At 39.3% G+C, this 15,031-nt stretch overlaps 1 protein-coding gene across 2 annotated transcripts in view; it reads left to right on the forward strand.

Moving 5' to 3' along the window:
* Positions 1-9,382, forward strand: part of PAX3 (paired box 3) — a 59,235-nt gene extending 49,853 nt beyond the window's left edge. For both annotated transcript variants that reach the window (XM_063442457.1, XM_063442458.1), the window contains exons 8-9: positions 6,280-6,526; positions 8,022-9,382. In XM_063442457.1, the coding sequence (XP_063298527.1) occupies positions 6,280-6,526; positions 8,022-8,056 (282 nt within the window). In that variant the 3' untranslated portion in view covers positions 8,057-9,382. The remainder of the gene's footprint in view (positions 1-6,279; positions 6,527-8,021) is intronic.
* The last annotated feature ends 5,649 nt before the right edge of the window (positions 9,383-15,031 follow it).

Raw genomic sequence — 15,031 nt, forward strand, 5'->3', positions numbered from 1 at the left:
TAAAGCCATAATTATACTGTTAATTTTCATTTAAAGGATGGGGGATGGTTTGGGGAGTTCCAGGAAAATAAATTGACTTGGTAATTAAGTGTCCAAAGGTTGGTTGAATTTTGTACGGTCCACATCTGCCTGAGGTTGACTTGACATTGTTAATGTACGCCTAAACACAGAGATTTTTATTATATCAGAGCGCTAATATTCAGGTGTCTAATAGTTTCACAGAATGGCGTGCAATCTATAATTAAAATCAGAGTTCTTTGTGGGGCTAAGTGGGGGCATCTTCACAGCTATGTATCCTCCCCAAACACATCTCCCTCTCGGCATTGAGAGGAAACAGAGGGAATATTCAATATGACATAAATGAAAAGTGAAAAGACAATTATACTCAATTACACACTCATCAGCCCAGCTCTAGCAGTAAGAGGGCATCCTAATAGGCAGAAAATGAGATTTTAATGGCACAAAGGGGAGCCAAAATAACGACTCACGTCTCTTCTCTGTCCTCAACGTGAAGTTTGCATCTTGAGAGCCACAGTTACTCTCTGCTAGACAGTGATAAATCTATGGAAATATACAGTTCAAAGGACTTTTCGAGTTAAAACAGGACGGACATTAAAATATAGTGGCATAAACATTATTGCCTGCAGGCATAAATAAAAATTCTCATAAAATCGGCCTTGAGCAGTAACCGTAATTAAGCCTCCGAGTTTTCTATTGCACATTAACAGGAAGTCCAAACGTACCAGCTTTTAATTGTTTGAAGGACTGAGCATTTGAAATGGATTAATCTCATCTTTTCATATATTTAACAATTTCTTTTTTTAAATGATCCTATAGAGAATTAATAGACTTTCTTAAATGATATGATTTGTTAAAACACATCTTGTGTGTTTGTAGTCGTACTCGTTTACATTAAATAATGGACCGGAAGGTGAAAATATATTTGTTAGTTGAACTGACTAAAGTTCATGAATATTGTCTGCTAATCTCATTTCACACAAAATAACGGGAGCAGAATAAATTACACTATATGCTTATTGTGTAAATGCTGTTCTATGTGGACAAATTAAGTATAATTTTCTATAGAAAAGTATTTATTTATTTATTATTTATTATTGTCATTTATATAGCGCCAACAGATTCCGTAGCGCTTATTTATGATGACAGTTGTAGAATTTAGACCTTGTGTAGTCAAATACAGTAGCTTTAGTGGTTAAATGACTATAACTCCCATGAATCTTTGGCAGCCACTTGCTATGATTTAAAATTGGTAAATGTTTGTGGTATTTGCAGTGAAAGGACAATTGGAGGTTCAGTATTCGAATTTCCTGACTCACACGTAATGCAGACAGTGATGGCTTCCAAACTCCAGCTAAATATAACATAGAGCTTTAAGCTCGGCTTCCACTAAATCATTTCTTAACATTTATATGCATGCGGTAAATCAGGTAGAACAAAGCGAAAGTATAAACAGATGACAGAACAAAAACCTGTAATAAATATCCTACTGCCCCTCTGTGTCCATTTTCCAACGTTGGAAAAAAAAAATGGTTTTCGACCACATGTTATAGGGAGATGTTCAACGTGCTGAGTTTGGGAACCACTTAATAACTAGTTAAGATGAAATACAATCAATAAATTCCAAACATAACCACCTGCAAAGGTCATTGAAACTATAAAGTATTTGTGATCTCTCTGGTTAACTCATCAGCATACGGAGCAGTTAGACAGATCTCAGACATCATAGTAATATACTGGATATTCAGTGTGACTTTTTGTTTGTTGCGGAAGAGAAAAATATAAAGACAATATCAACATTTGTATATATCATGTCAACTACTACAGTCAAGATACTATTAATTTTCTTTCTGACATTTTGTTATTTTTGTTTTGAACATTTTATGGTTTGGGTGTTTAGGAGACTTTAAATCTTGCTCGTCGAGACCATTTATGGAAAGAGCATTCAGATAACAGATTTCACATATATATATTGTTTACTATATCTAGGTGGCACTTTGTGACTTTTATATGCCTTCACGATGGAAAACACATGACACAATCATATTACCACAAGTCAGGTGACAAACAATGAGCAAGATTGACTTTTTTCTACATTAAATATTTTCAGCAGTTGGCATTATTGTCCTGTGGACTTTCTGTCTCAACAAATGTTCACGTATTTTATGTAGAATTCCATGTATCCTTAATTCCTAAATCTCATACACGTTCCTAAATTCTGCAAACATAGCCAACCCCATAATTAAATTATATTAACATTATGTATTAAATGGCCTCATCATTTTGTGAAATTCTACTTAATTTAAGATTCAGAGTGACAAATACATTATGAAAGGTGATCTCATTGTTTAAGAATGAATTAGATGTAGTGTGTTAATATAAATAATATGAATAATAAGGGCATTGGGATTGACATCACGATAATACAAAGTGATCTTTTGAAACAGTGATGTAATTACAGTATGTTCCATGGAAAATCAGTAAAACATATCTGTCCTGCACGAAGATTGGCACAGAATGGGAAACACTGTCTGAATATGCACAGTAAACCCCATCAGAGAGGGATTGAGAGACAATACAAGTGTGCAAAAGCTTCTATTGGAGACAGTGTTAATGTTTGGCTTGCTTGGTGTTAATAAACCATAGCAGAACAGTAATCCTACATTCTTCTCATGCAATAACTCTGTCAAAACATGCTCCGGCCTTCCAGAAATGCCATGTCCCTCAATGATCAGACAGATACAACTAATGATATCTTTCCCTTCTGTACATACTTAGCCTCAACTTCCATTTAGACTAGGGATTTTCTGCTTCCTCAAACCTCATATGAACTTTAGGCTTTTCTTTCTGGGGCACACGGCTGATGGTAGAAACCTCCAACCTACATGCACTGACATCATTAGATGGTAGATAACCTCAACCCCTGGTACAAGAAGCGACATTATTAAATAGTAGATATCCCTGACCCCTGTACATGAAGTATTAGATTGTTAGATTGTCATTAGATGGTCAATAAACTCTACCCCTATTACAATAAGCAACATTATTAAATAGTAGATATCCCTGACCCTGGTACATGAAGTATCTTCATTAGATGGTCAATACCCTCTACCACTGTTACAAGAAGAGACATTATTAAATAGTAGATATCCCTGATCCTGGTACATGAAGTATCTTCATTAGATGGTCAATACCCTCTACCACTGTTACAAGAAGCAACATTATTAAATAGTAGATATCCCTGACCCCTGTACATGAAGTATTAGATTGTTAGATTGTCATTAGATGGTCAATAAACTCTACCCCTATTACAATAAGCAACATTATTAAATAGTAGATATCCCTGACCCTGGTACATGAAGTATCTTCATTAGATGGTCAATACCCTCTACCACTGTTACAAGAAGCGACATTATTAAATAGTAGATATCCCTGACCCTGGTACATGAAGTATCTTCATTAGATGGTCAATACCCTCTACCACTGTTACAAGAAGCGACATTATTAAATAGTAGATATCCCTGACCCTGGTACATGAAGTATCTTCATTAGATGGTCAATACCCCCAACCCCTGGTACATGACATGACATTATTAGGTCATAGACTCAGAACCTCTGATATATGTATGTGTGTTACATACAGACATGCCATTACATACATCTACATGTTTCTATTAATTATTTCCATTTTGCTCATTCACCAAAAATCAAAACCAGAAAGATACATACAGCCTGTTCCTTTAGGATACAGATACTCAGACTCCCCCATGTTCACACTGAGATTCCTCTACTTTTTAACCCATATTAATAGGACATGTAGACACAAATCATAGTGATGCGTGCTTTAGATGAAGTGCATACGATGGAGATATCTGTATCAATTTACAAGGGATATAAAGTGCCAGCGTTTGATTCATGCCCGTGTGAACATGGCTCTGGAATCTAAAGGCGCTCCATGCAGAGGGAATAGTAAAGAGCAGGTGGCACCATTTTTCTTAGAACAGGGGGATGTGAGCGGCATCTGTTTCACATCACAATAGAGCAACGCTCCGGACATCTTCAGGACATGCCCAGCTTCCCGTGGAGAGAGCTTCTGTAAATTACACGCTACACATGTGTTAGGGTCAAATATGAACTGAGCACAAATTCTAGTAGCCACTATGTTAACCCCTTTGTAGCTTTAAAACACAGACACTTAATACAAAAAAGGTCCCCCGAGACACTATAAGGAATTAAAGAGCATGCACTGAATTTGCTTAATGTGTAAATATTATCTCTTTAAAATGATTCTTATGTAAGGTGTGTATTTAGCCCGTTAAAATTAAAACGTATTATTTTTAAACTCTTAATTATAGTAGTAATATTTATAAGTGTAGCTTATTAAGCGATCCTTCTTTTAGTAATTTGCAAGCATAGTTCTGAAATATCGAGAATTTTTAAGATTCTATACATTAGTAAAAATGAAAAGTAGAAATTCACTTCACAATCAATAAATCAATGGCTCATATGGTTAGTACACCAGTGTAGCATTGTTAATACCTGTCCAAACCTCAAGGTCATGGGCTCTGTTCCTGGCAGGGTCAGCTCTCTCTTCAAGAACATATACCAAGGAATTGGGTAACATTAACATATATAGCTTGATGTAATCAAAAATTGGAGAAATGCTTTTATTTGTACTGCATGATTCCTGATCAGATATCTTGACAACTGAACAAATGATAGACCACAAGATGCATTCAGTTAGGACAGACTATAACATACAATGCACTATAGGTATTGATATTCTTATTGTTGTAGCCAGAATTAGACACATATCTGTGTAACTTAGCAGACATGCAACTTTACAACTCTACTTCGTTATACGAGGGAAAAAGGGATATATGCATATTTGTCAATTGAATGCAGCACAATAATTTAGGCATCAGGTCTAAATCATTGCCATAGTGGTATGAATGAGCTAATAAAATGAAAGCAATTCTATATAATGAGCCTATCACGTCAAGAGAGTGTCACATTCCAGAATATTGACATTGTGTTCTATCGGGCAAGATAAATGCTTAGAACTCTGCTTCTGCAACCAATAAGCACAAGCCTGGTTTGAACAGGAAACATTGCTAAGTAGATACTCACTAGTTTTGTAAAAGGGATTAGACCGAGGTGACTGTGCCCTTCCCTTCGCTCTCTGTTCAGGTGAAAAGGTCAATGCACAAAAAATACTGAGGTCTTGAAGCCTTGGGCTACTTCCCTTTTTAGCCTTCAAACAGACAAAAGCAGGAAAATCAAATTATTGAAATGTTAATTGAGTGCAGGTAGATTCCTGGAGCACTAGAGCCCATATTATAGCAGAGTATACAGTACTCATTGTGCTTACAGTTACCCCTACAAAACACATCTCTGTCCAACAAGGAAGCCAAAAAATGTTAGAAAGGAACATAATGTCAGGGATACAAACCTATTCCTGACACTATAGTCCTGATGTGGCATTGTAGATGACCGGTCTCGCCGCCGCTGGTCATGCTTTGTTTTGGCTCAATGGCTGAGATCATTAATCTTGATGATCTCAGCCAATCCAGTTCTTTCCCACAGGAAAGAACTGGGAGACTATTGCTCTACGCTGCACTTATCAGCATCTCCTAAAAAAGATGCAATGAATCAGCGCATGTCTATGGGGAGAGTTCAGCGTATCCATGCAGAGCACACTGTTCAGCACTGAGATAGGAAGCATTTCTTGTTGAGTGAGATATATTACTAGGGACTAATTTAAAGAAAGCCTTTTCTCTGAAAAGGCAGTGTTTACAATGAAAATCCTGCAGTAACAGACTATAGACATCAGAACCCCTACATTAAGCTGTAGTAAATCTGGTGACTATAATGTCCATTTAACAAAACATACAGTGGGACTGGAGCACTAAGCTCAAAACAAACTTAAAAGTGCAACACTGAGTGAGATCTGTTATAAGGAGGTTTCCTTTCTTTTAAGTAAACACCTTCAAATTCATTATTATATCAATGTTGCTTAATATAGTCAATATTAAAAGATAATTTTTAAGGGGTTACCATCTGTTTTTTGAAACACAATGAGAATTGTTTTCAATGCTTATGTTAATTAAACCTATGATTATTTTTTTTTCTCCAAATCTGTCTGTTTGCCTATTTAACAACTTATTGTATGCACCTGTCATTGTACCTAGCAAGTTGGAGGTAATTTTGTAGAATCACCATAAATGAATTATGCTCATTATGTCATCTACCCTTTTACAGGTAATGGGACTCCTGACTAACCACGGTGGAGTGCCTCATCAACCTCAGACGGATTATGCCTTATCACCTTTAACTGGAGGTCTGGAGCCCACCACTGCTGTATCAGCAAGCTGCAGCCAGAGACTAGATCACATGAAGAGTTTGGATAGTCTATCAACATCACAGTCCTATTGCCCACCTACCTACAGCACATCAGGATACAGCATGGAACCCGTAACAGGCTATCAGTATGGACAGTATGGACAGAGTAAGTATCTACATGAGTAACTTTGCTGGGTGCATGATGCCTCAATTAAAGGGACACACCATCCACAGTGTTTTCCTAGACACAGATTACTGATACATGTTAGTGGACTACATATAAAACGTGCTATCCTGCAGTATGTCGAATTTATATGCTGCTGATTTCCTCAACAATTAGTCATTTTCCTCTTACTGCATAAGAATAGTTCATATTCATGCGTTGAATTTCAAGAAGTATATGGGACATGTGTCCAGAAACAAACATGATGGATCTGACAACACTACTGGCAGAGCAGAAAAACACACGTGCCATAACTCCACCAACTTCTGTATAACTGTCATTCCAAAGGAAAATGTTTAGCCTAAATGTTTAAAGTGGCTACCATTCTTTCTTATCAAATGGATGACAAAACACTTGTGGCTCAACTGTGCATATGTGGTTCCCATGAATTTATACTGTGCACAGAGGAGTCATGTGGACATCATGCCTGCATATTCTTTGTATTGCAGTATATTCTAGAACAGGGGGAGGCAACATTCTGCACTCCTGATGTTGTGAACTACATCTCCCTTGATGCTTTGCCAGCATTATAGCTGCAGGAGCATTATGGGAGATGAAGTCCACAACATCTGTAGTGCGGAAGGTTGCCTACCCCCGTTCTAGGTTATAGGGAAAATGTTTTACCAACTTGGCTATTTAAGCTACAATTTGCAATTCCCAGGTGGATTTCTCATAGTATTTCACAGTTTAATGAAATACTACACAGAAAGTTAAGATTTAAAAATAATCACTGAGCACACATACATATATATATATATATCTCAAAACATGCATGTATGCATATATGGCTATAGATTTGTATCTGTCTCTACATACGTACATGAACCACAGAGGCTGAAAGTTCAGAGAGACATTCTAGATCACGTACATCTGGTTAAATATCCCCTTCTGAGAATGAACTATAGTTTAACTATTCCCATTCAACTGTCCCACTTTTTTCAAGGGCAGTGATTTGACTGTTTATCTGATAAAAACTGAAAACAAGAATCGTTGTGGCTTCCAATAGAAGCTTGATGACTCTCTTTTTCTCACTGAGTCTCTTTTGTCTCCGGTACTCGTTGATTGTTCTCTCCAAAACATCTGTTGCATAATTATTTTCTTAAGTGATGTCAAAGACATCTTGAGGTGATTACGTGCCGAGACATGAGACCTGACCGCCATTAGGTAAAACAGAAGGTTTTGCCCGACATGCAATAACCACGGGCATGCCCCATATTAAAAACACATGTCTTTAATCAAGTCTGTTCAAGAGTCATTAACGTATATGATCCCAGATTCTGAAGAGTTTGTCAAACTTGTCCCAGGAATAAAAATATTAGACTTATTCTTTGATATCACAGTATTACATGTGACAATGTCAACCTATGGTTCAGGTTGTCTCTTGAAGTGAAGTGGTCTTAATTCTTCTAAACATCTTTCTCCATTTCTTTACCCGCAGGTGCCTTTCATTATCTGAAGCCAGACATTGCATAAAAGCAGTTCCTCCAGAAGTAGTGATATATTCAGAAGCTTGGGTAGGATGGAAAAATCTTATCAATTCATAGACCCATCTGGGGTCCAACTGCAAGACAGAGACAAAAAAGCAACAATGGACATTTCTGCTTTACTTTGCGGAGAGTGTAGTATGTTTCATGGGAGATGCTTCAATGCATATGGGTGTTTATTGCTGTGCTGGACGTACAGTCTTTATGCTAAATGGACATATCTGACTCCAGGAACTGAGGAAGCATTCGTATTTCAGAAGCCACACACCGTTTACAACTCAACAGAGATCTGACTCAGTCTCATAAACTGCATTGTTGCCTGTGCCCTCACCATTGGTTTCACACAAAGAAGATTAAAGGACAAACCGTAAACATAACTGAGTTAGGGAGCATGTTGGAAAACAATTTCTTTTAATCCTTTTTGCCATTAATGACAACTCAGACATTATGTATATCCGTTTTGGGAACCACTAGAAATTAATAGAATAATGGGACCTTTTTCATGTTGCACATGTCCACAAGAAAGGTTAAGAAAAAAAGGATATACATTTCTTTGTGCCCAGTTATCTTAAAGGATAGTCGTTGCACAGCTTGATTTGGCTAAATCAAGGGTGTTCAAACTATGGCACACCAGATGATGCTGGACTACTGATCTGGAAGGTCAGGTTTGGCCACTTTTAGACTAATTAGATGGCATTCCAGTTTTCCGGATAACATCACATCCGATGGGATTGTAGAATAGCCAGTATTAACAGATATCTTAATTAAATAAATGTTATTTTATGGTTATACAAACTAAGAAAAATGATCACTTATTTAGATAATTGACAAATTAATTTGGAGTTAAAAAAAAGTCATAATCATGTGAGGATAACCCAATGCAAAATTTTACGGCTGACGATCAATGTGCAATACCATACCTCACTTCAACCTTCACCTACTTGGCCATGTCTTGTGAATTCAGATGATTTGTATTTTATTTTATTTTTTTGTCATTTTGTTCAATGAACTTTCTTGAGCTTAGTTAGATATGTTTTTCTATAAAAGAAAACTATTTTCTAGTAAGGTAAAAAAAAAAAACATTCCAGCAATTCATCTGTCTATTGTTAAGTACTGACCATTTATCTTGAAAGGATTTGGATAGGACGTAACTGTTCTGAAACTCATCAATCGGTTCCATATTAAGATAGCCTATTTATGTGCCAGAATTCTAAACTAGTGGTGATTTATTTATGGTAAATAATTTTCTCTTTTGCGTATAACTTGGTTTGTTTGCACAACCAGTCTTAGGCCAGTTGTAATCATCAACACACCTACACCGTAAGCTTAGTGCACAATAAAATGGATCGAGGGATCCTCCTGGCATGGAGTTGTTGACGTTGTGTTCTGGGTTATGTGAGGCAAAAGGAAATTACAGTCCGTTTTATTTATATATATATTTTTTTTCATTTTCTTGACAAGAAAAGCGAGGTAGGGCAAAAAATACATTCCTTTAAGAATTATGGGTAATAAATTAGGGTTTTTAGGTAGGATAGATAGCTCAGAGATCAGACTTTCGTCTTACAGGTGATGGAAGAAGTTACATATTATTTGTGTGTAGCCGGTTCTACTGGCATCAGATGCTGCAATATGTTTCATGTAAAAAGTGCAGTAAATATTTACTATTTATAATAAATAAACAGGTATAAATACTTGCAAAGCAATCTTATAGTTTCGTTGGTGTTCATTCTTTGTGTATCTTGGTGATAATGATTTTTATGCAGTTTTCCGATATTCTACAGTGAACATTCTAAATATATTCAAAATTAGAGCATAATATTTTATGTACCACACAAATACAACTGCAAGCTATAAACACAAAATAATAAAAAAATGAACTATTTCTTCATTGAGTTGGCACAAGCTATGACAGAAAAAAATTCAAACTGCATAATCAATTTCCTGAGGTAAATCATCACGTCGTCCCCATCGACTTGTCCAATTTCTGGGGGGAACACTCTCACTTGCAAGTCAAGAGTCCAGTGATGTTGAAGTACTCGAATGAAGCTTGTGAGTTATTGAGCTGCTCACTTACGTGGAACTTGTTGGACTACTGTGTCAATTATATTATTGTTGATTATAATTCTAGGTCTAACCAACCCTTTTTAAATAGACCTCTTATTGGGACACTCATGGCACACTGTTGACAGAACTGTACACAAAAATGACCAGTGTAAAATAAATACTATTTAAAAAAAAAAAAACACATTTGGAAAATAATATACATGAACACACCATATATATCCATAACACTTTGAAAAACAAGTCCACATTCTTCCCTATCATTGTCGTTTCAGGAGAAATTATTGTATTTGATAAAAGAGATAAAGTTAAAAACTCAGCAAATATCAAGTGAATCTAAATAAAGCAGGATATAGAGCTTTTGAAAGAAATTCAGGATGACAAGTCCATGGTTATGAAGCAGGCAGACAAAGGGAGGGGGGGCTGGCACAGGCCTTATGGATACAGAATGGCATATGAAGGAGGCTTTAAGGTTATTGGGAGATAAAAACAAATACAAACAGCTAAATGAGGACCTGTCCATAGAGATAAAAACTAGGTTTGTCCAATTTTCTGATAAAGATAAACTAGACAGAACATTAAAAGGAAAACTAGAGTTTTAGGAATACAAAACTGTATTCCTAACACAATAGTGTCCTCTGACCCCGCTCCCTTGTCCCCCCAGTGGCAAATTCATAAATTTGTCTATTCATAAACAGGAATATACATAGGACATGAGATCACGCATTTAGACTGGATGAAAGGCTGATGTCCCTCGGAGATGGGTCATGCTCCTCCTCCGCTAATGACAGCCAATTAGGGGGTGACCCAATATGTATGCACACTGTGCACTCATAAGGTATTCCCCATAGGAAAACATTATCTCAATGCTTTCCTATGGGGATTTGCAACACACTGGATGTCCTCATGCAAAGCGTGAGGGCGTTCAGCATCATTTCACAGAGTCAAAATTCGTGAAACTCCTGGAAGCACCTCTAGTGGCTATTTGCTAGGCAGCCACTAGAGGAAGATTTAACCCTATAATATAAACATTGCAGTTTCTCAAAAACTGCAATGTTTTACATTGCAGGATTAAGAGAATAGGGACACTGCCCCCAGAACACTTCAATGAGATGAGACTTAAAGAGGTCTTAGTGCCTATAGTGTCCCCTTTAATAAATATGAATATGAGCATTTGAACTTTAGATTTCCTTGAATATCAGTATTCTATAATTTACCGAACATTCATAAAGAACAACAAAAAAAAAGAAAACCCAGGAAGAGCGATAGTATCTGAAACTGGATCCATCTCTAGTAGATAAATGTTTACAACAAATAGTTAATCAAGGCCGTATCTATTTAAAAGATACTTTAACTGTTCAAGTTTTAGATGAAACTGAATCGAACAATGAGTAATACTTAGTGACAGAGGACCTTAGTTCCTTGTACACAATTATTTCCCATGACAAACGCTGCAAAGCTACTGTTTTGTTTTTTTAAGTAGGCACTTTACAAATGGTCAAATTCAATATATTACAGAAGAGATAAAAATAATTCTATTCAATAATTACATCTGGTTTAATAAAAAAATTATAATTTTGGGGGGCTATGAAAAAACTAAAAGAGGGACACAATACTGCAGATCAAAATGTAGCTGAATGTAAAAGGGGAAACTCACATCTAAAAGAGCCAATATATGTCCTGCACCGTTCTAGGGAACTTGCCTTGATAACCAGCCTCTGGACTTGCCGGGGATAGCGTAATCTTACCCACCAGTTACTCAAGGAGGTATACGTGCTGAGTGCACGACTAGGATTGAATCTCATGCTCCATACTCCCATTTACGCTTTAATTCTGATCTCTTCTCCGAGACACTATTGATACAGTGTTCCCACCTAAACACTATCAGCAACATTTTGTGGTGCTAAGTGGATACAGGCAGACTTACTTTGTCACTCCCGGTGTAGAGACATATTTTGCCCCTAGTGTTAGACATTATTGGACATGCCCCTCCACATATACCTATGCAACTAATAAAGGATTTCCCCCAAATACTGGATACATGTGAGGGCATTGTCTTTTAGTTCTTTTGTCTATACAGTGTTCCTACTATTTTAATTTTACCACATGACAGGAGGCTTCATATTTTGCATTAACTCTCTTTACTAACTCCACATAGCAGTAAAGAAAAGGAGTGAAAACATTAACCAATCAAAAAATAGTAGGAGGTATAGTATTCACAGTGATGAGGCTCCTCCCCCTCTTTCTTTACTGCTCCATCAGCAGACAGGTCAGAGTTTCATGCTCTTCCCTTTATTTAGATTGTATTTTCTATGTTATATGCTATTTCGATTTTCCTTTTTCTGTTTTCTTCTGGGAATCTTCTCCCTCCTATCCTGGGGGGTTCCCCCCTTTCATTTTACGTTTATTTTACGTTTATTTTATGTTTATTTGTATACGTGTTTTATGTCAGACTTTATTCCCCTCAGGATCCCTCCGTTTTCATTCCCCTTCATTTTCGCTGGCTTCCCAGCTTGCTTTCCCCTCAGGGTAACTCTCACCCTGTCCCTAGCACTCCCTCGCGGCTCACCAGCCGCATTCTGTTTCGCCGACACGCCGGGAAACTTTTTTCCCGGTTTCCCGGCGGCCATCTTGGATCTCGCGTCTCGCGAGATTCACGGCCGCCATTTTGGGAGTCCCACGATCTCCGCAGTGTCGGCCTGCAGATCACATCCAGTCGTCGATATCTTTTCAGCTGCTCTATTTGTTACTCAGGCAGGGGTCACAGACGTTTTCCTGTAGGATAAAGAGGCTGCTGGCCTTTCCTCAGTGGTGAGTCCACTGTTATTCCTATTCCTACTTACTGACCGGGTGGATTTTGTGCCACCTTCTATTCCAACAGGGTGAAGCCCTTAATGCACTGCTGCCATCAGGTGGATTTCGTGCCACCTACATATATGTATATGTTAAAGGGGCATCCCAACCCCATATTAATGTCACATTAAGGTGGATTTTGTGCCATCCTCACAGTTATACATACATATATTTCTGGGTGCGGCCCAGCAAGAAAAACCCAATTTACCCTGCTGGGGTTTCGGGTACTTTTACTTGTACCTACACTACATCACACCCTGCTGGGGTGTTATTACCGATTTTATTATTATTCTTTTGAGTGCATATTATAATCAACTGACCCCTAGCCCATCTACCCTGTGCCAACACCATAACCACTATGGAAGCATCCCAAACCCCTGCGGACTTCCAGTCCATGATTGCAGAAGCCATCTCCGCCTCTATGGAGAAAGCGCTGTCCAGAGTTATGTCGGCATCTACCGACAAACCCAAAAAGGCCACACTCACACTACCTCAAGACGAGGACTCTGAGGCCTCAGAGTCACACGTACTGGCGGACCCACGCCCCGCCAAACGTCACTGGAAAGGTGAGAAAGCGGGCGATACACCAGCCAAGGGTAAAGCACCCAAACGCCATAGACCAGCCCCACCCACACCTGCCCACTACTCCTCGGATGAGGGGGAAGAACACACACATTCTATGGCCGTACTGGACGAGTGGCAGGCCGCGGACTCTGATCCGCATGATGATAATTGGGACTCGGACTCCGGCTCCCATACGGGCCTCTTACGAGGCACCTTCCTGGATCACAGTCAGTAACCAGACGACCTCGCACCTACCCAGGAAGACGAGGCCATCCTAGACCCCACAGGGCAACGTCTGTTTGACCCTCGCAATATCCGCCACCCACGCTCCGGGGACTGGACACCCCCCGACCACCTCTCCCAATTTATGCACCGCTGGCTTCGCAAACCACTGGATAAAACGGTGCGCAACCGTCTACTCTCGGAATGCCCACGTCCCTCACTTCCCGACCATGTAACTCAAACCCCGGAGTTTGACCAGGTGATGAACACCTTTATGTCCCGAGGTGGCCGCGACCCCCGACGGGGCGTGGAGAAGGGATTCCACGGGGTCCAAGACAAACTGCTGGACGCCATCGGCCCGCTCTCCTGCATACTATACCTGGCAGATGATGCTTTCACTAGAGCCGATCAATTTGACTCTAGCATGGTCAAGGAATGGGCACATGACATCAGAGAATGGGCACAAAGGTGCTTCTGTTTCGTTGGCAATACCAACGTAGCACTCTCCTCTGAGAGGCGCAAGGCAGCTTTACTCCGTATTGATGGAAAACTGGTGGAATTGGGCACCAAAGAACTGGGACCGTTGGCACAGGGCAAACTATTTGGGGAACCCTTCTTAAAAGAGCTGAACAAGCATGTCAATATTTTTACGTCCCTGAATAAGGCTCAGACATCCATGAAGCGAGTCTTCAGAGGTTACCCCAGTCGGGGTGTTTTTGGACGGGCTGGCCGCTACAGGGGCCGCACAGCCAGCCGATTCTGGCCTTCTGGCCCCCGGTCACACAGACCACAACCCTTCTACCCAGAAGTGGGCTTCAGACAACCCTTCTCCTATACCCGAGGAGCAGACCGAGGCTGAGGACCTCGTAGCCGTGGCAGAGCACGCTTCCCCACAGGTAAGCAACATCATGCCTCTTGTTTCACTTTCCCCTTATACCGCAGGCCGTATTGCTCTGTCTTTTCAGAAATGGATAACCATCTCCACGGACGCATGGATCCTCCAGACAGTTCGGGGCTACGTCATCGACTTCGTAGAACCCCCTTACCAGCTCACTCCTCCGCACCCCATTCAATGCTCCCAGGAGGACCGCCGCCTGATCGACAACGAACTACGAGAGCTCCAAACAAAAGGGGCGATAGAACCGGCTCACAACGGACAGGGTTTCTTCAGCAACATTTTCCTAGTAAAGAAGAAATCTGGAGAGTTCCGTCCAGTTATAAATTTGAAGGGACTCTTTTGTAATGTACAGGCACTTCAAGATGG

The sequence above is a fragment of the Pelobates fuscus genome, chromosome 2, assembly GCF_036172605.1.
Source record: "Pelobates fuscus isolate aPelFus1 chromosome 2, aPelFus1.pri, whole genome shotgun sequence".
Lineage (NCBI taxonomy): Eukaryota > Metazoa > Chordata > Amphibia > Anura > Pelobatidae > Pelobates > Pelobates fuscus.